The following is a 23,786-nucleotide window of genomic DNA, read 5'->3' on the forward strand; positions in this document are numbered from 1 at the left end:
CAAGCAGGAGCACCCCAGCACACGGAGATAAGGTTGATAAAAGCCTTTAATATCCTTAATACTAATCAAAGGGTGATTCATTGTGGAGTGGTGCCAGGCTGTTATTTCACTGTGATTAAACCAGTGTCTAGACACAGAAATGCCATTCAGAAGTCAATAACTCCAGAAATACCATCTGCATTAATAACACGCCGTGAGGTCACATATTCCATCATCCCTGGGGCCTCTTGTTACAAAGGACATTTTTTTCTGGATTAAACTTAAAAAAAAAAAAATCCAAAGAAGAATGCAAATAATTTAAAAAATACTCATAAAACTCAGGTGATTTTGATCTCCTAATTCCTGGCTCAGCTCCATGCATGCCAGTGCCATCCCTGGGGCCGAGCTGTGGACACAGGGAGCAGGGAAGGGACACAGGAGGAGTTGTGGAGGTGGCATTGCTGCCCAGGGAGATCCCATGGCTGTGCAGGAGCACGAGGCTTGGTTTTGAGCTTTTAAATCAATGTTCCATGCAGGTGGGTGAACAAACTGACCCACTTCCTAAGGGAGCTTGCAGACAACTTCCTGAAGCACCTGAAAGCCTTGGAAAGATGTGAGTGAAGGAGCCACAGCAGCTGTGAGGTGGTGATGGTGGGTCTGAAGCTCTGTTGAGTCCATGGGGATTTTGAGGCCCTCAATGCTGTGGGAAACTGCTGCTCGAGGGGGATTTTGCCGTGGAGAAGTCCTCAAAGCCGGATTCTTGAGGATGAAGAGTTTGGAGCAAGCTGATGTAAATAGTCACATCAGGAAAGTCAGGAATACCACATTTTACAGCAAGGAAATCGAGGAGGAGGAGAAAGTGAGCTTTCTGTGTTGCCCTACCAGGGAGGGAACATGGACCTCCAGAGTCCCCACTTGGTCCCTGAATATGAGACCTTCCTTCATCAAATCTATCCATGACAAACAGCTCCTGCTTCCCTCCACATCCTTGGAGACATTCTGGCAAAATGATGCATTGCTCCTGGGCTTTGCAGGGGCTTTTTAAAGGAAATAGTTTGTAAATCTCTTTCTCTGGAAGCCAGAGGTTTGAATTTATGCTCCTGAAGCCTCTTTGAAGCTCTCCCCATGCTGACAAGGTGGATATTATTGTGCCTGTGCAGAAGCTGTCAGAGGGAAAAGGTGGAAGAATAATCTGTACTGGCCGTGGCTCTGCCGTGGCTGTGGCTCCATAAATCTCTTCATTCGCTTCGCTGCGGGGTGTGAGTGTCCCATGTTTATGGAGCAACGCTGGGTCAGTGGCTCCCAGATCATCTCCATGGAGAGACAAGGCCCCCAAATAATGGATGAGTTGCAGTGTGTGATGGAAGATGTGTCTTAGCAGCAGCAGAGCAGTTAACGGCCAGGAAGGGGGAGAAAACCCAAACCTGTCAGGCAGGATTAATGAGAGAAGTGAGGGAAAAGGGGGAATCCACCACAAAACTGCTCTCTTTTGTCAGGTGTTTAAATTTATAGCCCAGGGTGTCCATGCAGAGCTTCACTGTGTTTCCAAAGGCTGTGACAACCTTCTTTTCCCAATTACCCAGGCTCTTGACCTCTAGGTCTCTGTGGCTCTTTCAAGAAGGAATGTTTCTAAAATCTGTGAGAGAATCATCATAGAATGGTTTGGGTTGGAAGGGACCTTAAAACTCATCCCATCCCACCCCCTGCCATGGGCAGGGACACCTTCCACTGTCCCAGGTTGCTCCAAGCCCCATCCAACCTGGCCTTGGACACTTCCAGGGTCAGCCACAAATTCTCTGGGCAACATTTGACAGTTCCTCACCACGCTCACAAGGAAGAATTTCATCCCACTATCTCATCTAACCCTCCAAAAACAGGCTCCTCTGCTCTGGCCACCTGGGCTTTTTGCTCATCATGAGCTGAATCACCTCCACAGGTTCTGGAAACTTCCAAATGTTCAAGTGCTGAAAATTTAAATGTCAAAAAGCCACACAATAAAAGAGTGTTTATACTTTGCTAAGCAGTTAAATGGGGGAAGAGCTGTTTGCCTGGTCCTCTCGCTGTACACACATTTATATATCTTTTATAACAGGCTATAACTGCCAGCATTTCCAGTTAAATCTGTGATTTCCCCCTCTCCAGGCTGCTGATTTATGGCAAGTACTGCAGCCACATGGAATATGCCCAGAACACCCTGAACCACCTCCTTGCCAACCGGGAGGACGTCCGGCAGAAGGTGGAGGTGAGTGGGCGGGGGGACTGAGTGCTGCCCCCCACCCCTTATCAGGGGTTTTGGAAGGACTTTCTGGAGCTGAGAATGGTGTCTGGGGAATGTTTGATTTAGCAGAAGAGGAGAGGGCTGTGAGTGTGAGCATAGAGAGAGCAAAGCTGGGGGTTATCCTGTCCCGACCCCCTCGTTTTTCCCTCATCTCCTCACCAGACCCATGCTCTGTCCTTCCACCCCAAGTTTCTCTGAGTTAAAACAAGCCAGTGACTTTATTTGAGTGGGACTGGCTGGGACAAGTTCTTTGAGTCGTGCAGGCCCTGAGCATCCCCAAGCCAGGAGCCACGTGGTTTCCCAAAGCCACCGGCAGCATCGGGGACCCTCAGAGGCGAACCCAAGTCCCCAGGCAAACACCGGAATTCCTGCCCTGGCCTCCTCAGTGTGAATAGGGGCCGATCCAGGTATTAAGGGAATCAAAGGAGCCCCAGAAGGGATGCATTGTTCGAGCTGCTGTTTTTACCCAGCTCTAATTCCTGCTTTGCTCTTGATGCTAATCGGAATTTGCCAGGCTGTCTGTCCGCGTTACCTCGCCTTCCGCAAACGCGCTTTGATTCCCCGTGTAAACCCAATTCAGGGATAAAACTGCGCTTAGGAATTGTTTAAAATGTGTTCTCTGGGTCTCACATCAAGGCTGGAGCATCCAGTGCTTTTCCTGTCTGTCCCTCCCTCGTGGCAGCTCTGGCAGGTCACACAGCAGGGCTCAGCCACGTCACTGAAATGGGTCTGGGCGAAGGTAGTGGTGGCAACACTTCCTGCGACCACAATTAGCTCATCTTAGTGACTTAATGCTCGTCAGAGCCACAGGCTGCCTGCTCAGTGCCAGCCCCTCACAAATCAGCTGCTTTTAGTTTGGCCCAGCCAGGAGGTGGCTGAGGCAAATGTGTTTCGTTTGACATTTCCCCAGGTCTGAGAGCATTCCTGCACTGCCCTGATGAGCAGCATCTCGTTAGGCTGGAGTAGCTCACTTGTATGGCAGCAGTGGCTGTAATTTAGGGTCCAGCCCCTGGGATTAATTCCTTGATAGCCTCCATGGTGAGAGCCCCAGCCCTGGCTGGGTGGCTGCAAGAACCACAAACCCATGGGCATCAGAACTGAGTTTACAGAAACCAAACAAACATTCTCAAGACTTTAGAGACTTTTTTTGGGTGGGAAATTGTTGTTTTCTCACTGCTGATTTATTGATCTCCGTCCTAGGAATGCACGCTAAAGGTCCAGGATGGGAAATTCAAATTGCAAGATCTGCTGGTGGTTCCAATGCAAAGAGTTTTGAAGTATCATCTCCTGTTAAAAGTAAGGTTTTCAGCACTGGCACTTCTCTCTCTACTGTAGCATCTTTCACCTCTGTCAGTGGAGGGTGAATCTTTGCCAAATGCCGAGCAAGGGTTGGGGTTTATATTCCCCTTCAAATAAAATAATTACTAGAGCCACTTAACACGACATAATATTTGTGCTGTCTCCTAAAGTACGGTGACCCAGGATAATTCTGCACTTGTTATCCATGAGAGGCACTTAATGAATATAAAATAAGCTTGCATATAATCTGATTATGTGTGAAATTCCTCCCGTCAGCTCCATGTAACAGATCTCTCAAGCAGCAGCCCTCGGTGTGTTCCCTGTCCTCTGGCCACAGCTGCCTGCCCGGGCATCCCTGCATCCCTGCCACCTCCCTGGTATCCCTGCTGTCACCCAGGCATCCCTGCCACCTCCCTGGCATCCTTCCAGTCACTCTTGGAATACCTGCAACCACCCTGACGCCCCTGTCACCATCCTGCCAACACTCAGGCAGACCCAGCCCGGTGCAAGCAGGGTCTGGGCATCTTTCCTAGCACATCCAAACTCTTCATTTTCATTCATTTATACTTTTTCAGGAGCTGCTCAGCCATTCCTCAGACCGGCCAGAGAAGCAGCAGCTGAAGGAGGCTCTGGAGGCAATGCAGGTACAGGAGGGTGAGAGTGGCGAGGGGGCTGTGCTGGGTTTGGGGTGCAGCTGAGCTCAGGATCCCTCTGCTATGTGAAACAAACACTTGGATGGAAAAACCAGCCAGGAACAGCTCGAGGCAAGGCAAGGTCTCCTCCTTTTGGCCACACCTGTGTGTATTGATTGCCATGTGATGCTACGGCCTCACAACAGATCCGTTGTCACCCGCTGTCCCCCTCCCCCGGCAGCTGGGGGAGCTGGGGTTTGTTGACAAGTTATGACTTCTCCCTGATTGCTGTTGTGTGCACGGAGGCTGTGCCAGATCCGGCTCTTGTTCTCACTGGGAGGGGTTTGGAGGAGCTCCAGAAGGTATCAGCAAGTCAGGGAGCATGGCAGCAATGAGAGCCTGCGTGTGTGGAGCGTTCCCTGTGTGCAGTTAGCCAGGTGCTGGGTGGGAATCCTTTAATCCACCTTTTTTTTTTTTTAATCAAAACGAAGATGTTTTTTCAACAGTTGATTTCTTTTGGCATCAACAGTTTGCTTTGTTTAAAGTTTTGTTTTCAACTTTTAGCTGAAGCCCCCAAAATCTCAGGAGAACAAGAAATAAAATCATAGGATCATAGAGTCATCCAAATCTCAGATGTGTCTCCCCACACACACATTCACACCACATCCCTTGTCAGCAGAACCTGACTGGATGGAGGATGCTCATTAACTCCAGGTTTTTCCACTGGAGAGCACCTCGGGATTCATCCCTGTGCTCGCAGTCACTTTGTTTTCCACCTCGGCGCTGCATTTCCTGGCACTTACATAAGTTGGGTGACCTTTCCAGCCATTACCCCTGCCAGCCCACGGATCCAGAGCTGCTGTGTGGCTCGCTGTAGAGTTGAGGTTGTTTGAAGGATGTTGCATTCCCAGCCCGCTGCTGTGGCCTCAGATGAACGCTGGACCTGGTGACAGCAGCTAAACCCCGCTCGTGGCCTCATCACCCAGCACCACTGCTGAAAAAGAAATGTGTATTTGCTCTGGCTCTGCTGCAGACTCAGCAATTTTTGCAGGAAGACACTGATAACCATCAGGGAGGTTTCTCTCTTCTCCTCCCCATCACCAGGAGAGTGTGGGAGCAGTTCCGACCCTGCTGGGCTCGGGGGGCTTTGGGAGCCATTCAGTTTGGTTTTAATTGATCTGTAAACCAAGGCTTAACTTGCAAGTGATGTCTTTCATCACAAGTCCAGCCTTTCTGTCTGCTGTGCTGGCAGGCAGCAGACATTGCTGCTGTCTGGGCGAGAGCTGTGTAGGGGGGTGGATGGAGTGACATTCCCAAAGGGATTCAGCTCCCTTTTATTTTGCTTGAATAGTTGATTTTGCAAGGTAAGGGCAGGATTTGCACCAAAACAATCGTTTGTGGTGGGGTTTTTTTGGTGCAGGTACCAACCCTCTGCCTGAGAATGCAGTACCAAGTCCCCAGTGATGGTGGGGGAAAGGCAGCTCCCAGTGAAATTCCAGAGCCAACGTTTGCACATTGTTGTCTGAAGTCGTGGTTGATCCTGGGTTTGTGTTTCCTTGGGATTGTGTTTCCCTGCTTCAGAAGGCTTTTAGTTGTCATTCCTCATCAGCACCCCTGCCGTCTCTGTCTCAGTGATGTTACAAGTATTGTCACGTAGATCTGCGATTATGGGCTGTGATTAACCCCTCTTGTGTTGGGGAGCTGAGCAAGGTCTGACCCGGGGGGGATGTCTTAAAGAATCCCCTGCTCAGATTTAATCCAAGTTGACAAGAGCCGTTGTTGAGGTCAAGGAGGGAGCAGATAAGAAGCAAACAGGCACAGCAAATCCACTCTGAAAGGTACAAGAAGTTGTTCCAGTGGAAGGGATGGTTCTTTCTCTTTGATGGATACAAATTTGGGGTTTGGGATGGCTGTGCTGCGCTGGATTCACGCATTGCCATGGATTCACGCATTGCCATCTTCTGGGAAATGGAAAACATTGCAGCACCTGCCTGGCTCAGCGCTGGGAGCACCAACAGCCTCACCTGTCCCAGGCTGCCCTGGAGTCTTGCTCAGGTTCCTGAGGGATTCAGGGAGCCAGGCTCGTGTTTGTGCTCCTGGGTAAGGTACTGGTAAAGTAAAAATCAATATTCACCCTTTTTTTTAAGGACTTGGCCATGTACATCAATGAAGTCAAGAGGGACAAAGAGACTTTGAAGAAAATAAGTGAATTTCAGAGCTCTATAGAAAACCTGGTAAGCTGGAAAATATTGAACCCAATTTAGTCTGACTATTATTAACATATTTGCTTTTTTGGGCAATTACTACTTATTCTGATGTGCTAAAAGATCCCCATGTGTTCAGACACAACTCTCTCATGTTTTGCTGATGGTTCAGAGGTGGATGCTCCATCACAAAGCTGCTTTGGCTGTGGTGGAGGGTGACTTCTCTTGTTGGTGTTACACTAAAAATGTTTCTCCAACTTTTCATGTTATTGGCGTAGGGAGGACTCAAAAATTCCCCAAGCTGGCTATCTGGCTTCTATTTGAAAAGAGGGTTTCTTTTGCTGTTAAGAGGACAGAGGTAAACTGAAAGTGGAGGAGAAGGGCTCATGTAAAAGGGCACCTAATCCCCAAAAATCCCAACCAGGAATTTTAAGGAGAACTCATCCTCCAAACTCCAGAGGTGTCAAACACTCAGCCCCATTGTTGTGCATCAGCAGACCTGGAGGGGCACTGGGTTTGGGGACTTTAAGCCTTGACTTCATTTGGAAACGATGAGCTTTTAATTGATGGTTATTTAACAGGGACAAAATCCTTAATTATTGTGGAAACCTCTGAAAAATAGCTTATTGGAGGTGGGAGGGGATTGCAAACGTGCTTGGACTGCTGAGCCTTGTCCTGGGGCACCAGTGCTGGAGCTCCAGGGATTTCCTGGGGTCCTGTACCTGTGTTCATGCCCAGGCTCCCCTTGGAGCATCCTCCCTCCCCTCGCTGAGGGTGATGCCGCTCCCAGGAGCTTTGGCAGTCTGATGCAGGGCTAGGGGGTTGGATGAAGGCAGCTTTGGGTTTCCCAAAAGCATCGTTCCAGGCCTGGCTGTGGGTCTGAGCGCTGCTTTGCTTCCTGCAGCAAGTGAAGCTGGAGGAGTTTGGGAGGCCGAAGATCGACGGGGAGCTGAAGGTGCGCTCCATAGTCAACCACACCAAGCAGGACAGGTGAGTGGCAGCAGAATGTCTCCACACTAAATGTGCCCTCATTTAGCAATTCTCCTTGAGCTCATTTATTTAATTACTGCCTGGAATTTCACTGACATAGCCCAGCATCGCTGTGAAATCACAGCAGGGGCCGGGCACTGAACAGCGCTGGCTGGGGAGCTCTGCAGAGCTTTCCAAATCCTTCCCCTTGGATTTTTTAATGAGGTGTTTGACTGGGTTGCTTGTTTATGTGCTTGCTTTGGGCAGGTATTTATTTTTATTTGATAAAGTGGTGATCGTCTGCAAGAGGAAAGGATACAATTATGAGCTGAAGGAAATTATTGAGCTGCTCTTCCACAAGATGACTGATGACCCCATGAATAACAAGGACATTAAGAAGGTAGGTGAACCAGGGATTAGCTCTGGAGAGCATTTTGGAGCTGTTTCAGGGTAGTATGTTCCCATTAGCCTTTTAAAATAGAAACAGGGCTTGCAAAAAGCTGGAAAATAAACGCTCAACTTTCAGGGCAGCCTTAAAGAGCATTGGGAACTGTTTATTAACGTGGGGCTGGGCTGGATCCTTGACCTCTGTCCTGGCAGAACAGCCCTGAGGAGGCTGGGATGGTTGGAGTTAGGAGGGAGGAAGCTGCTCCCTGCTTTCTGGCCCAGTGTCAGGGAGCAAACATCAGATGGGCAGGAGAGGAGGGCAGGGAGGGAGGGAAGGTCCAGGATGTTCTTGCTCCCACAAGCTGCGGGGTGGAGGAGCCTGGAAAGGTTTTGCACACCAAAACTGGCACTCGAAGCACTGAAGGAACATCATTTTCCTGTGGTTTGATGCTCACTCTGCAGCTGTGGAGGAAAAACCTCCCAGCTCTCGCTTTAGCAGAGCCCCGTTAGCTTAATCCACTTCCATGCCATGGGAAGAGCTATGGTGCAGATGGGATAAGGGCCACTGGGGTGACAACAGCCAGTTTTGCCACTTGGCTGCTGAGGGAATGCTGCTGGCTTTGTGTTTTAATGAAATCTGTTTCCACTTTGCTCTCCTATGCTTTCTAGTCTCACGGAAAAATGGTAAGCGGAGCACCCCCCTCGCTGTCGTGTGTTTGTGTGCAGTGTGCTGATCAGACAGGCCGAGCATATGTGCAGTGGGCAGGTCAGATGTTCCTCCTGGGCTGTCACTTGCTGTCGGCCACAGACAGAATGGCTGGGCAGGATCCAGTGGAGCAGAAGAACCTGGGTTCTCTTGTCTGCCACCATGAAATCCTGTTTGGCCCAAGTGCACAGCGCCGGGGCGGTTCAGGCATCACTAACTGCGATGTGTTAGAGAAACAGGGAGCTCTCCTTCCTCCTCCCCTGCTGGTCCCTGGCCACAGTTCAGCAGCAAGGGCAGGGGCAGGCACTCAGAGCAGTGGCTGAGGTGTGTGGATGGAAGTGCGGTGTGTTCTGCTCTGAGATCAGCTCTCTCTTTTCTCTTGCAGTGGTCGTACGGCTTCTACCTAATCCACCTCCAGGGCAAACAGGGCTTCCAGTTCTTCTGCAAGACAGAGGAGATGAAGAGGAAGTGGATGGAGCAGTTTGAAATGGCCATGTGAGCATGAGTGGCTGCTCTAGCCCTGGGTGCAGTTCCCAGGCGTGGGGGAAAAGTGTCTTGTGCCATCAGGTCACTGCAGAGCAGCTCTGCTAGCAAAACCTGTGATGAGGGAGCTCATGTGGGCTTGCTGGATGGGTTCCTGTGCAGAGGGAGCTTGGAACCATTCTCTGAGCATCCCCACCAAAGCAGCTCTGAAACTGGATTTTATCTCTGACACTGAGATGGGATATTTGGAAGGAATTCTTCCCTGTGAGGGTGGGGATGCCCTGGTGCAGAGAAGCTGTGGATGCCTCATCCCTGGCAGTGCCCAAGGCCAGGTTGGACAGGGCTTGGAACAACCTGGGATAGTGGAAGGTGTCCCTGCCCCTGGCAGGGGTGGAATAGGATGAATTTAAAAGTCCCTTCCAACCCAGACCTTTCTGAGATTCTTGAAAGGACACCTCACCGTGGTGCTGGGCCATGGGGAAGCAGCAGGCTGGGGCTGGAGGAGGGTGAAGAGGGAGCAGGTGCTGCAGGCCCTGGTTCTGAGCAGAGCAGGGCTTAGCCCCGTGCCACAGCTCTGGGCTGATGATTGACTCAGGCAAGGGCCAAACCCGTGACTGTTGTCCCAGGGGAAGGTTGATGGACAAAATCCTCTCTCCACAACCCAGCCCTGATCTCCTTTCACATTGGATTTCGTATCTGTCCGTGTGGTGTCCAAGCTCGGACTGAAATGCCAGCAGCCCCGTGGGGACAGGCTGATAACCCCCAGGTCCTTTCCCTCAGGTCCAACATAAAGCCAGAGAAAGCCAATGCAAATCACCACAACTTCCAGATGTACACATTTGAAAAGACAACCAACTGCAAAGCCTGCAGGATGTTCCTGAGGTGAGCAACAACCTTCCTGCTGTTCTGCAGTAAAACATAGAGAGAAAAATCGCAAAGCTGAGGCTGAATTAGGATTTTCCGACTTTTTTGTTGTTGTTTTTTGGTGCAGAGGAACCTTCTACCAGGGCTATCTTTGCCCCAAATGTGGAGCAGGTGCTCACAAGGAGTGCTTGGAGATCATTCCTCCCTGCAAGATGGGTGAGTTATTTCATTTTCTGAGCAGCTCGTTGCTGCATGTGAACGATCTGAGAGATTCACTCTACAAAGCACTGATGTTTGTTAATGCATAAAACAATACAAGTGTGCTCCCACCCACCTCCCAGGGCTGGAATTCATGTTGGCTGGGGGTTTAAAAAACAGACAAAGCAGCTGAAATCCTCCAAAATGCAGAGCTGCATGCCATGGGTGGCATTGGATCACGGCAGCGCTGTGCAGTGGGTGGGATGCTCCAGCTCTTGGGGATGGGCATTTAAGAGACATGATCAATTCTTCATCATTTAACAGTGAAAGCAGGATGGTCTGCAGCAGGGAGAACATTTCTGATGAGGAGAGAGCTCGTCTCTTGACCCCAGATGTCCCAAAATATGGCCAAAATTTGTGTTCTTGGTCTAAACTGGGTGAAGCTGTGACTCACCTGTGCTCACTCTTGGCAGAACCCTGGTGATGCTCAGTCCAGGGGGTGTCACAGGGTGGCTTTGGAGAGGTTTTGGGTGGGGAGTGGAGGGAGGAAGAAACAAAACTGCAGAACTTTGTGGCAGTGAGGAAATGCCCCTGTCTGGCTGCAGTCACTCCCCAGGAGCAGAGAAATGACTCAGGTGACCCCAGCTCTGCTTTGGGCTTCCTCCATCGAGTTCACACCCTGATGCCAGTCTGTTGATACTCAGAGCATCAAGAGGAGTAGAAAATGGGGTTTGTTGCCTGTTAAATTAACCCCTTATCCCACCATTTCTCTTGCAGGTTCTTCAGCAGAGCAGGTACGTGGTTTGGCCCTTCTCCTCACCCCCCGTGTCTTTGTCCACTCTGGGTGTGGGCAGCTCATGAGAAGAGCCAGCACTGGCCTCAGAGGGGTCCCAGCAAACTGTGGGACAGGACTGGGGACCAGTGGCCTCTTCTCCAGCCTAAAACTGGCCCAGTTCGAGCAGCACCAGAGCCCTCAGGAGGTGCCAGCACCCAGCTGGGGTGAGCACCAAGGGCTGGGGGGTACCAGGGGGGTCTGGGGAGAGGTTTTCTCATCCCAGTGGCATCAAGTGGGTGCTTGTAGAGAGAACTGAGACTAATGTGTCCTCACTGAGACTTTTTCCTCTTTCCTTGCAGGATTCACTTGGTGCAGGACCCGGTAAGGGCATTGCTGTGTGACAGGAGGGCAGGGAGAGGTTGTGGCTGCAGGAATCCCCAACACCGAGTGTGTGGGAGGGGGAGGCTCCTTCCCAAACCAGAAAAGAGCTTTAGGACCTGCAGAAGGGTCCTGTGCACCCTCATGGCCAGCGATGGGGCGCTGGGGGCTCTCCTGTCCCTGCTGCCACATCATTTCTTTGGGTGCCCTCGTGCCCCTGGCCAGCCCTGCTGGGCCAGTAAAGCTTCTGCCCACCACACCAGTGACCAAGGAGAGCCTGGCACAACATCCTTGTGCCAAATCAACCTTCAGAGCAGGCCTGGCATGTCCTGGCAGGGAGATCTGTTGCTGATGGGGAGCATCTTCCTGCTGGCATGTCCAGTGTGCTCAGGGCCTCTGATGGGCCATCAATCACAGAGGTTACTGCAATAATTTTTGACCTTCCTGTGTTTAAAGCTTGCCTGGACAGAGCTCTGGGCCTGCCCTGCCCCTGCTCTGGCTCAGAGGACAAGAACAGTTTGTTTTTGTGCTGTTTCTGATGGAAGAAAAGCCAAGCCTGGCAAAAAGAAACCTGAATCAATTTTGTGGTTAAAAAAAAAACCCAACAAAACAAGCACAGAGTGCTCTTGCTGGGCGGGGAGAGGCAGAGGTGGGGAGACATTTTGAGGATAAACACTGTGGGTTTGGTGCAGTGGGGGAAGTTTATTTAATGTGCAGTTGTTGGCGAGACAAGTGGACTTTGACTGGGAGCTTCAGGGGCGTTTGAGTCCCAGGTCCAGCTGACACTCAGTGGTAGCTGAGTGTTCCCTGGTCCCTTTTGCAATCGTGGTGTCACTGCTGAGCCTGGCAGGGCTTGGTGCTGGCCAGGCATTGCCTGGCAAGAGCTCCTCTGCCTCGGTGGGGCTCAGATCCAGGTGCAGGGCTGGGAGCTGGAGCTTCAGCTCAGCTCGGTCCTGCCTGGGTTTATTTTTGCTCAGGGAACTCAATCATCCATGGAACTGCAGGAGCCAAGAACATTCACTGTGGACACCATTCCTCCCTGCTTTCACGTTTCCTGCCCCCAAATCCTGCCTTATCACAGGATAAGGAGTTACAGGCTTCAGGAGGGGTGGTTTTGTTTGGGTTTTTTTTTCAGCAGGGACGAGGTTGTGAAACTGTTTTGCTTCTCTGCCAGGTCCTAAAATGGTGGCGGTTCAGAATTACCATGGTAACCCAGCCCCTCCTGGGAAGCCAGTGCTGACCTTTCAAATTGGGGATGTGATCGAGCTGCTGAGGGGGGACCCCGACTCACCGTGGTGGGAGGTGAGAGCAATTCCCCTTGGGAAACTCCTGGAAAGTTTTAAACCAGTGACTTCTGCATTATCCCTTTTATTTGTGGGTTTTCCTGGTGCAGGGGTGTGCTGGGGGTTGGGAGGCGGGTTGGGGCCTGTCCCCACCCCTGCACAGTGACACCAGTGCTCCCAGTGCCCGCCCCAGGCTGATGCCCAGCTTGGCTTTGCAGGGGAGGCTGCTGCAGACGAAGAAGTCGGGTTATTTCCCCAGCTCCTCAGTGAAACCCTGCCCCGTGGATGCCAGGGTAAGTGCCAGAGAGGAGATGGAGCTGGGAGTGCCAGGGGGGTGCAGGTGCTGGGGTTGTCCCTGTCACTCTCCTCAGCCTTCTCCTCGACACCTCAGTCCTTCCCTGGACCTTCAGTGAGGCCTCTGCCTCATAGGGGAGGTGGATCCCTCATCCCATGGGTGCAGGGGTCAGGTCAGGGGGTCCCAGCCCTGTTCCCAAGGCTGGGGTTGGTGTGATCACGTCCAGACTCTGTTCCTTCTCCGCAGGGCTGACTCGGGTCAGAGTGCTTGAGATCAGGCCCAGTGCAGGAAAACTGCATTTGGTTTATTTTAATTGCTTTTAGCTGCTTGCTGTAATGTTGTCAGCTGCTTCCCAATTAAAAACCACTCAGGTAAATGAACAAACACAGCCTGCTCATCCCAGCTGGGAGCTGGGAGGCGAATGCTCAGCTACAACACTGCCCTCCGCCGCCCAAGCCCAGAATCCAGGAACAGCTTGGCAGAGGGAAGCCTCCCGTGGAGAGGAGCATCCCACACATGATCCACAGCCCGAGGAGCTGCTGGTTCATCACTAACGAGCTATTCTCAATTTGCAGCCCCCCAACAGCCGACCGCCCTCGCGGGAGATCGACTACACGGCATACCCGTGGTGAGTGGGCAGGAAGACAAAGCAGCCTTGCCTTTCGGTGGTTACCTCCTCAGGAATCCACTCCAGCAAGGAATTCCAAATGCAGACCAGCAGTGCTCTGCATCTTGCCTCGCCTGTGGCTGTGGAGCAGCTGCCACAGTGGCGTTGGGGTGTTGAAAGCCCTGGCAGCAGCTGTGGGGATTTCTTCACTGATGGAGAGGGTCAGAGGCAAAAAGAGAGATGCTGGTCTCTCTTCCCGTTTTCTGTGCCCAGAAAATGATTATGGGAGGAAGGAGGCAACTCCTGCCTTGGCACGAGAGGCTGTGCTTGGCTTGCCTGCTGCTTGTTCTCTCCAGCTCCAGCCAGGTTTATGAATTCATGGATATAAATTATCCCTGCTCTCCAGCTCTTGCTGAGGCCTCATTAACCCGGGGACTGATTCCCAATTAGTGGGATTTTCCAGGTGTCAGGTACCTCAAAGGGAAGAGGCTGCTCTCTGTGTGATTCAGTGGCTCAGCAGCTTCTTGTGTACCCCAGGGCACTTTCCTTCCTGCTCGGGATATTTGGGACATTTCTCTCTCTGCCTTCCAACCTTCATGCCTTTAAGAAAGAAGTATCTTTTTATCCAAAACATGCCTGTTTAAGGATACGAGTTTGGTTTAATGAATTAATTGAACTAATTGACCTCTGGGCTCAGGTTTGCAGGGAACATGGAGAGGCAGCAGACGGACAACCTGCTCAAGTCTCACGTCAGCGGCACCTACCTGATCCGGGAGCGGCCGGCTGAGGCCGAGCGCTTTGCCATCAGTATTAAGTGAGTGATTCCTCATTTAGGAATTTAATAATTCAATATTTCTCACTGGCAGAGGAGAAGCCAGGGCTGGACCACGTGGCTGTGTTTTCTTGAGTGCCTTTGCTGTCATTGGCAGGTTCAACGAGGAGGTGAAGCACATCAAGGTGGTGGAGAAGGACAACTGGATTCACATCACGGAAGCCAAGAAGTTCGAAAGCTTGCTGGTGGGTTTTGGTTCCCCCTCGTAGCACATGCCCTGTCCCTGAAAGTCATGCAGGAGGTGGCAGAGACAGCCAGGTGCCTCTCCCTCCTTGCCAGGAGCTGGTCGAGTACTACCAGAGCCACTCGCTGAAGGAGAGCTTCAAGCAGCTGGACACAACGCTGAAATATCCCTACAAATCCCGGGAGCGCTCTACCTCCAGGACCTTCACCCGCTCCCCAGGTAAAGCCCAGCTTGGGTGTCATGGAAAACCTGCCCCTTCCAGCCAGCTGTAGGAGCAGTGGATGAAGGAATTTACAGCTTTGCTGTAGGGCTTGAGTTCCTCAGTTTGCAGCTAAGTTCTGCTGGGCTGGTGGCGTTTTCAGGATGGGTCTTGGTGGGATCAGGGGGGTCTGGCTGAGCTGGGGCTCTCTGGCACTGCTCTCTGAAGGGACAGTTTTTGCTGGGACGGGCTGGTTCCCCTCCAGTGGTTTTGCACCCTGAGGTTTGCCCACACTCTGGCTGGGAGCAGGGATGTGATGCTCACTTCGTGGGATTTATCCAGTCTTTCTCACCCACGTGAGGTTTTTGTGTTTTAATGGATCCAGTTCCAGTGTGACTTGTGGTTTGAATCCTAGTGGGACTCCTTTAATGGAGGTGATGGGTGAAAGGGTAAGTCTGTAAAGAAAAAGGAAGGAAAAAAATCAAAACAAATGGAAAGCAAAATGTGCAATAATGGAAGATGATGTTTTGTCCAAAAGCCTGAGTGCAGAATTAACTGCTTTGTGGGGAAAAACACATGTTAAAAATTTTCCTCTGTGGTATATTTAAAAAAGAATACCAAAGGAAGATAGGGTTTAAAAGTTGATTAAATATCTTTTTGCATTAAATACAAGCCTAGGATGAATTTTGAGCCCCCACAGTGGCTGTGGGGCTGTGGCCAGACCTTCTGTCAGCTGTCCCAGCTCCGAGCCCCTGCACAAGACCCTCTGCATGCTTTGCCCTGTATTCCTCCATCAGCTTTTAAAGCATTGTGCCTTATAATATTTTATTTTCATTTCCTTTTTAATGCGTGTTCTGCCTCTTTCTGTTTCTCTCTAACCTCTTTGCAGCCTCCTGCGCTTCCTACAACTTTTCTTTTCTCAGTCCTCAGGGCCTCAACTTTTCTTCTCAGAGCTCCTCCAGTCCCTTCTGGTCAGGTACCAGTGCCTCTCCCTGCTGGAGAGACCTGCCACCATCCTCAGCTTGAAAACCATCACCAGTGGGACCTGCGGGGTCCCCCCTGAAATAATTCAGTGAATTAACCATGGCTTGGCTGGCAGCAAAATGCTCTCCCTCCCCTCCCCAAAATCAAGGCAGGGAGGAGATGGACTTATTGCTGTTTGAGAAAAGGGGATAAAATTAACAAAAAAAGTGGATGTAGCACTTTGGGATCTCATGATGTACTTCAAGCTCCACCTGGTTACCCCGTGTGTCTCACCCAACGAGCATCAGCATCGCACCCTCTCCCAGTCTGATCCTCCTTGTCCTCCAGGAGAACATCCTAGTGTCCTGCAGGTTTTGAGCTCTGGTATCTGAGGCTGCTCAGGAGCCCCTTGCTGAGGGGACAGGGACACATCCGTGCTGTCAGCTGTGTTCTGGGGCTCGGTCTCCCTGCAGAGAGTGCAGTGGTGCCCCAGCCTTTGGACCCCGTTGATTTAATGTCTTCCAGGCTGGTGTCATCCTCCCCACTGATGGGATCAGAGCAAAATCCTGCCAGTTTTAATTCCTGTTTTAGTTTTTTTCTTACAGTCTCTCCTTTAGGCTGGACAGAGAAAATCAGCAGCAAAGCCACGTGTGCCTTCCTTGGTGCTGTGTTTGGGAAGAACGCTTGACTTTTCAAGCATAAATCTGGGAATTTGGGATTCTCTAACTGCATAGAAAGTATTGCAGGAAGTGATCTGTGTAGCAAGGGGCTCTGAGCAAGCTCCTGATGACAGAGCTCAAAGCTGCCATGATTTTTGTGCGTTCTCCAGCCTGGCTGCCTGGCCAGGCCGGATGAACCCTCCAGTGATTGCACATTGTGTGTCCAAACCGCCTCCATCGCCATCCTCATCTCCTCCCACCCCGAGAGCTGAAAACCTGGGCAAAGCTTTGCCTCAAACTTCGTTCAACCTTGGTTTGCACACTTTTACAGTTGAAATTAACCCTTGGAAATCCCGGGGCAAAGAGGGGAGTGAAGCACAGCATCCCCTCAGGATGTTTATTTCTTTTTTTGCAAACTGCAGAGAAAGTGCATTTTTCTGCTCCTCTGCCCATCCCATCCCTCCCACTGTTGCTCTCCAGCCTTTTTCCCTCTGCCCAGACCTTGGGGCAGGAATGCTGAGTGCTGCCCCTGCCTTCCCCCCCTCCTTGTGCGTCCCCTGAGCATCCCCTGCCTGAAGTGATGGAGATCTGTGGGGCTGGGGCTGTGCTGGTGCTGGCAGAGGTCAGCTCCCAGGATGGTTCCTGGGGTCATCTCCTCATCACAAGGTGCTGGTCAGTGGTAGGGTTTGGCACCATGTGGTCAGTAATGGGATGAAGTTCCCAAGACAGGAAGGGACAGGAGCAGGGAGGTTCCAGGTTAGGAGCTTGTTGCACCTCATGGCAAAGCACACGGGATTTGCTCAACACCTCTGGGAGAATCCATTCCCAATAACTCCATTTTTGAGGTACCTTACGTCCAAGTTGATTTACAAAGCCTTTTGACCAGGTGGCTCCATCAGGTGCTGGGAGCTGGGTGGCAGCTCCACAAGGCAATCTCCCAGACCTGAGATTGAGAGCTGAACAGGATTTTTCCGTGATTTCATTGTTGAAGACTGTATATTCCTATAAAATCCTTTCTTTTACCACCCCACAAAAGTACCCTTCACCCCAGTGATCCCCACCAAGCCCCTGACCAGCGGAGAGGGGCTTCCCAAACCCACAGAGCCCTTCAAAGCCCAGCAGGAATCCAGTTTAACCCCGACCATTCCACCCTTGCGAAGCCGAGCAACTCAGGCGATGCCACCCCTCCATCCCAGCGGCTCCAGCTCTTGGTACCATGCTGGAAAACCCAGGTTGAACCTCGCCAAGCTTTCCCCAGGCTTCAGCCGGTGTGGAGCTGCTCCCAACACGCTGTGCTTTGTCCCCTGGCAGTGTTCACCCCCCGGGTCATAGGCACGGCAGTGGCTCGGTACAACTTCGCGGCGCGGGACATGCGGGAGCTGTCGCTGCGGGAGGGGGACGTGGTGAAGATCTACAGCAGGATTGGAGGGGACCAGGGATGGTGGAAGGGGGAGACCAATGGAAGGGTGAGTGTGTCCAGAGACATTCCTGTCCCGTTCATGCAGTGCCAAATCCTCCCTGCTGTCAGGACAGCAAAGGGCAGGGGGTGTGTCCCGCTCCCTCTCGCTCTTTCCTGGGTTCTGGGTGGGCTGTCACCTCATGTGAGCCACCCTTGCGTGGCCATTTGGTGTTTTGTGACAGTGACAGCGATGTTCAGGGCGCACAGGTGGATGGGAGCCTGTGGTGGGAGGGTCTGATCTTCCCTAAAGCTGCCCGTGGGGGATGTGTGCAGGCTGTGCAGGGGGAAGGCTCAGCATCCTGGGAAAACCAGCGGGCTGGTGGCATGGCCTGGTGGCCCACGGGGTGTGTGGCACTGGGGACAGATTCCTCGTGCCCTGATCCCTTCTCTATTGCAGGCAGTGTGTCCAAGGGGATGCGGGGGAGTTAGCTCATCCCGAGTGAGGATGATGGCTGACACCATCGGGATGTGGCACATCCAGCACTGGGAACAGCACATGATGGCAGGGGGATAACCCCAATGACAGGACAGGAGCTCCCTTACAGAACCACAGAGCTCAAAGGGCCCCACAACGATCATGGATTCCAACTCCTGCACAGGACCCTCCAACAATCCCACCCTGTGCTTGGGTTGTCCAAATCCTTGAACTCCAGCAGGTTTTGTGCTGTGTCCCTTGAGCTTCCCAGCCCCCAGCTCACCTCTCCTGTCCCCCCACAGGTGGGCTGGTTTCCCTCGACGTACGTGGAGGAGGAGGGGGTGCAGTGACTGCGGCCAGGGCCGGTGGAAGTCGTCGAGCGCCCAGAGGCAGCAGCTGCAGCCCGAGCACACCGTGACACGCTGTCCCCGTGCCGGACACCTCCCAGGACTGCTCCCGCAGCCCCTCACCACCCCCCTGTGTACAGCCGAGCCTTGGGGCCGCCCGGCCTCACCCCCGTTCCGTGTATAGAAGATTGCTGGGCTGTGGGATGGCGTTGGGAGAGCCCCGGGAGAGCCGCGCGCTCCCCTGCATGGACAGAGCTGAGAGACTCTGGGGAGCCCACCGGGGATGGGCGCCGCACCCGCCTTTGTCAAGGTGTTTTAAAAGCCACCCCAGGATGGTGGTGGGAGGGTGAGGCTGAAGGGTTGTGCCTGGGTGAGAATTTGGGGGTTTCCAGAGCGGGGAGCCCCAAGGAGGTAACGCAGACCCCCTGCCACACCACTCGGGTGGTTCCCCAGGTCGGGATTTTGGCCGTGGCCCTGGCAGCCATGGGCAGCACCGTGCTGTGGCCAGGGCGAGGGGCAGGGTGGGGACACCTGGCCCCGGAGGAGGAGAAGGCTGTGACCATTTTGACCCTCAGGTGCAGGCTGGAAGTGGACCTTTGGGTAAAACACGAGGGGAAAGAGCAGCTTTGGCACCCCCAAGCCCATTTTCTTTACAGCCACCTCAGTCCCACCAGCCTTGCTGCGGGCAGGGGGGGTGCCCAGGGAGCAGGCTGCTCCCACTGGTGAGCAGGAGGTCTCAGTGCATTGCAGGACTGGAGATGTGCTTTGCCACACAAGGTTTTCCAAGGCACCAGGCACATGCAGAGGATGTGTCCCTGGGTCTGTCCTCCCCTCGCTCCCAGCAGGATTCCCCCAAGCCAGGCTGATTTTTCTTGCAGCCGTGACAAATCCCACCTCATGAGCTCAGGGCGAACCCACCTGAGTAAGGGCTACGGTGTCAACTCCTGACTGCTGTCCCCGAGCTGTGAAAGCACCTCCTCTTCCCAGCTGTGTGCACTTTTGGGGGCTGGGAGCGTTGCCTCCCTCTCTTCCTCCCACAGGCTGTTCCTGCTGCTGCTGTCAAGTAAAGGTCCGTCTGTTGTGACATTCCCACTGTGTCCTGAGCGCCGTCTGTCCGAGTCTGCCCTTCCCAAAGTGGAAGGGAGTCCCAGCCATCATTTTCTGGGCACTGGCTTCGCTCTCCAGCTCCAGAATTCCCTTCCAAAGTGCAAATCCGAACAAAATCCACCTTTGGGAGCGTGACAGGGAACAACTTCCCTGTATCTGAGCCCCAGGAGCTGCCTCTCTGAACACGTGGCATTTTGAGCTGGTGCTTCCATGCCCTGATGTCGTTCCCCTGGGATTTGTGGTGGTCCTGCTGTGCAGCATCGTGTTCCTGGTGTGGGATCCTGGTGCAAGTCTGGGAGATGCCAGCGTTGGGCTGGTGAGCGGTGCTGCTGCCCTCAGTCCCTGGCTGCACCCTTGCTGCCAACGGAGCAGCAGAGCCATGCTCTGGATAAGAAATGGAAGAGTTTGGTTCTCTCAAGGACAAGGGAATGATGCGAACTTGGGAATTCCACACTGCTGCTCAGTGGCAAGCCCACAGTCGCCCTGCTTGCTCCCTGTTCCTCCCGGAGCTCTGGGAGTGTCCCCGCTCATGGGGGGTGTGGGGTGGGTCTGGCTGAGGCAGGTGGGAGGTGACAGGGACACAGGGGGACTCAGGGCTTTCCCAAGATACTGTTTGGTGCTAACCCCTCCCAGCCAGCCCCTCCATGCTCAGTTTGAGGGGAGTAGCCAGCAGGGAACTGGCAATTCCCTGCTCCTTTGCAGAGCAGAGGGTCCCATTCCCATTCCAGAGGCTGGGCTGGAGCTGAGGGGGCGTTTGGGTGGACGGGACACACAAACTCCTGATGGCTCATGTGATGCCTCAGATCCTAAAGCCTTACAGCCCCTCCTGTTTAACGTGGCCAATTTTGTAAGGTGGCAAGGGCACCCCTTGGGAGAGCACAGCCCTGTCACAGGGACCAGGGCACCTCTGTCCCTTCCACCCCAAAAGGACCCCCACCCTCTGCCTGCCCTGCCAAACCCCCTCCCCCCAGAGAGAGCTCTCCCTCTTGTGTTTACTGGTGTAAGAAACTTGTTAAAGAGAGATTGTTCTGGTTTTAAGTAATTATTCAGCCATTTGCCACAAATATATCTGTGAATAAGAAAGGGAAATGTTTTTTTATGATGATGGCGAGAAAATTGTATATATTATTTTAGTTCACCGCAGGTCACTCGGAATTGCAATGGGATACGTTGGAAAATAATATGTAAATTCCTTGGGTTTCTCCTTTGCACTGCACTAACTGGGGTAGGGTGGAGGGGGTTTAAAGATGAAACTGTTTGTTTATGGAATAGTTCATAGCTGCGAATTTGGAAAATCATTTGGAATAGCTTGTAATGCTGGAATAGAAACTTTAGCTGCTACTTAGAAACCCTTTTGCATGTGGTTTTTCCAGGCCTTTTTAAGTTACAATTCATCAAAGTAAATTCCCCAATGGAAAAAAATGAAATAAAGTGTAATTTTGCTGATAGGTTTTTTATTTTTTCCCAGCCATGGTTTTTACTGTGCCAGAGGGCTCGGGATTGTGTCAGGGTCCTTGTCACTAAAACCCCCTTGGCTGCACTGGGGCTCAGGGGTGGCTTGGGAGATGGGTGCTCACAGGGATGGATCCTTCCCCATTCCTGGCATGAACAATGTTTGTACCCCTCCAAAATTCGGAGTAGATCCCTCCTGTGGTGCCTGTCAGGTTCCTTCTCATTCCTGGAGCAGCTGCCACTCCAGTTGTCCCATCCAGGAGCTTTCCTGCGACTCCTTTTCTGAGCTGAACCCCTGCTCAGGGATGGGCGAGACAGGCTGATTTTCCATGGCTTTTAATCACGCCTGAATGCCACAGTCCAGAATCCCACGTGGCCCTGCAGGCAACAGCAGATTCCAGAGCAATAAATAAAATAAATAAATAAAGTTGCACAGTTGCTTATAAAAACCTGAGGCTTCACCCCGAGCAGGGCTGTGATGTCCCCGTGAGCTGCCATGTCATTTAATTAAGAGCATTAATTTTTTCCTGCCCTTGGAGTCCCCAGTGCTTCACTTTTCCCAGGGTCAGCTGGAAGGGGCTGTAGCCGTGAGCAGAGGGGTTTTACTCGGAGAATCGGGATGTGAGCTGGGCCCTAAATTCTGGATGCTGGTTTGGGAAGGTGCTGCCCAGCCGGGTGTTTAGGCTTGGTCCAGGTGCTGATCCTGCCTGGGATACGCTTTCCTTATGGCTGTTTGGTCTCAGGGGGTCTCTCCAACATTCACCACGTGCGAAATACCAGGGTTTGGTGCCTGGGCCCTCCCCTGCTGGTGATGAGCCTCAGCCTGGCCCCGGGTGGGTGGAATGGCCGTGGCACAGCTGGGCTGCCAAATGCAGCACTGGAGCCTGGAACCAAGAGCTGGGCTTTGCAAAACCCTGCTCCCGTTCTGTCCTGCCTCTGGGGACACCCCTGCCAGCCCAGGGGCTGGGGACACTGAGCCCTTGGGGAGTGGCTGGAGCTGGCAGCTGGGTGCCTCCACCGAGGCTTTGCTCGGCTTTGTGCCAAAATCTTCCCCTGGGGGTTCCTCCAGTGCAGGGTCTGACAGCTCGGGAATAAATGGGGCATTGTTCCACCGTGCCCAGCCACGGCCAGGTGCAGTAACCACACCAGGAGCAGCATTCCAGGGGCATTAACAGGAGAATAACTCTCCAGCCACGGCCAGCACAGCTGGCTCCAGCCCTGCGCAGCCCCTGGCCCGTCCCAGGAGCAGGGGGGGGGCACACACCAGGCACGGGGCTTTATTTATTATTCTGGTTTTTTCCCCCAGCAAGAGCAGCTGCTGCCAAAATGCCCCTCATGAGCCGGGCTCTGAGCTCTGAGCAAACACGGCGTGGGGGTGGCTGTGTTTGCTGGCTGCCCTCTGCCAACAGCAGTTCCTGCTCCTGTCACAGTGTGACAGCCACCTGCCCTGGCCCTGGGGCTGTCCCTCGAGCCCTGTGGCCACCGGCCAGTGCGTGGCCACCTCCCTCTGCCACGCTGGGGGTCAGCTCACGTGCTGCCCAGTGCATCCCAAAACCAGGGTCCAAACTGCTGTGCCCTCAGGGTGGGGAAACTGAGGCAGGGGGTGGCCAAGAGGAGAGCTCCGAAAAGCTCTGCTCAGCAGGACTCTGTGGGATCCGGCTGCTTTGGGTTCGGGGTCATGTGCTGGTGGTGTTTCCCAAGCCCAGATTCAGGTCGTGGGGCAGAGCTGAGCCCACTGCTCTGATGAGGATGAGGATTGGGGTGGCAGAGGCAATGCTGACAGTCTGCAGCACGCCTGGCTGGCTCATCCCTGCATTAACCACGTTTTCTGTGACCTAGAAAACTCCAGCTGGCGCAAGAACCACTGCGCTGCTTTATTTTAGAATGAACCTAAAAATTATAGGGGCAGATTGAACTGTGTGGGCTCCCTCTACACTGGGCTGATCATCCCAACAAATAACCCCCCTCATTCCTGCTCTGGGGGTCACATCAGCACCCCGAGGAGCTGTAGCAGCTGCCACGTTTCCCCACTGTCCGTCCTGAGCTTGGTGAAGGGCTCAGGCTGCTGAACTGGACTTGGGCTTGTATTGTTCTAGGTCTGGTCTAACCCAAAGGTCATATTTATAATTAGGACAGGCTGATGAAATGGTTCTGGCCTGTCAAACAGAAACCCCCCACTGCAAATAGGAGTTTAGACTTGTTTGTAGCTCTGTGGTTATTCTGAGCAATTCAGTCCATGGAGAAGCCTGCGGGAATTGGGGCTCTCTGTAAAACTGAGAAACCGGTTTTGGCTTTGGGAGAAGGAGGGGAAATGCTGCTGGAGACAGGGGCTAAAGCTGGAATCAGTGAACCCCACGGGTCCTGTTCAAACCCTTCCCAAACTGGGCGAGTCTGGATGCACACTGGGTACCACAGGGTGTCCAGCAGGCAAGAGCAGAGGGACTGAGGAGCAGCAAGGGGGCACTTCCAGGGTCAATGCCGGATGCTTAAAGCCCCCCAAAAATCCATCCCTGTGCTGCTCAGAGCTCTGCAGGGGTGGGTGATGCTGCCTGGGGGATCATAATGCTGCTGGGACCCCAATCCCTCCCAACCACCAGCCAAACCCTGACTCCACCCCGACGTCTGCTTCTCTGAGATACCGGCATGAGGCCCTTCAGCAGAGCCTGTGCATCCTGCCCAGACAGGCCCGAGTTCCAGGGGTGAGCCCTGAGCAGAAGGAACAACGAACCTTCAGGTTTACAGATCGAAATCAAACCCTTCTTTTTCTACCCAGCTCCAAATTAATTTTTTTTTGGTGTTGCCACCTTCCCTTTGAGCTCTCGGGTCTGGCCT

The 23,786-nt window shown here is 52.9% G+C and overlaps 1 protein-coding gene across 8 annotated transcripts in view; it reads left to right on the plus strand.

Moving 5' to 3' along the window:
• The window catches only part of VAV2 (vav guanine nucleotide exchange factor 2), a 125,364-nt gene extending 104,416 nt beyond the window's left edge, over positions 1 to 20,948 (plus strand). For 3 of the 8 annotated variants that reach the window (XM_048325276.1, XM_048325278.1, XM_048325282.1), the window contains 21 exons: positions 2,122 to 2,221; positions 3,458 to 3,553; positions 4,132 to 4,200; positions 6,336 to 6,422; positions 7,297 to 7,382; positions 7,629 to 7,761; positions 8,418 to 8,432; positions 8,840 to 8,949; positions 9,718 to 9,819; positions 9,929 to 10,017; positions 10,777 to 10,793; positions 11,134 to 11,155; positions 12,327 to 12,454; positions 12,654 to 12,728; positions 13,306 to 13,358; positions 14,035 to 14,151; positions 14,267 to 14,354; positions 14,449 to 14,572; positions 15,442 to 15,528; positions 17,486 to 17,640; positions 18,351 to 20,948. In XM_048325276.1, coding sequence (XP_048181233.1) covers positions 2,122 to 2,221; positions 3,458 to 3,553; positions 4,132 to 4,200; positions 6,336 to 6,422; positions 7,297 to 7,382; positions 7,629 to 7,761; positions 8,418 to 8,432; positions 8,840 to 8,949; positions 9,718 to 9,819; positions 9,929 to 10,017; positions 10,777 to 10,793; positions 11,134 to 11,155; positions 12,327 to 12,454; positions 12,654 to 12,728; positions 13,306 to 13,358; positions 14,035 to 14,151; positions 14,267 to 14,354; positions 14,449 to 14,572; positions 15,442 to 15,528; positions 17,486 to 17,640; positions 18,351 to 18,398 — 1,801 coding nt within the window. In that variant the 3' untranslated portion in view covers positions 18,399 to 20,948. Of the gene's footprint in view, positions 1 to 2,121; positions 2,222 to 3,457; positions 3,554 to 4,131; positions 4,201 to 6,335; positions 6,423 to 7,296; positions 7,383 to 7,628; positions 7,762 to 8,417; positions 8,433 to 8,839; positions 8,950 to 9,717; positions 9,820 to 9,928; positions 10,018 to 10,776; positions 10,794 to 11,133; positions 11,156 to 12,326; positions 12,455 to 12,653; positions 12,729 to 13,305; positions 13,359 to 14,034; positions 14,152 to 14,266; positions 14,355 to 14,448; positions 14,573 to 15,441; positions 15,529 to 17,485; positions 17,641 to 18,350 lie in introns of those variants that run through there. The other 5 variants (XM_048325277.1, XM_048325279.1, XM_048325280.1 and 2 more) reach the window with 4 other exon arrangements.
• Positions 20,949 to 23,786: the final 2,838 nt, after the last annotated feature.

The sequence above is a fragment of the Corvus hawaiiensis genome, chromosome 21 (genome assembly GCF_020740725.1).
Source record: "Corvus hawaiiensis isolate bCorHaw1 chromosome 21, bCorHaw1.pri.cur, whole genome shotgun sequence".
NCBI classification, from domain to species: Eukaryota; Metazoa; Chordata; class Aves; order Passeriformes; family Corvidae; genus Corvus; species Corvus hawaiiensis.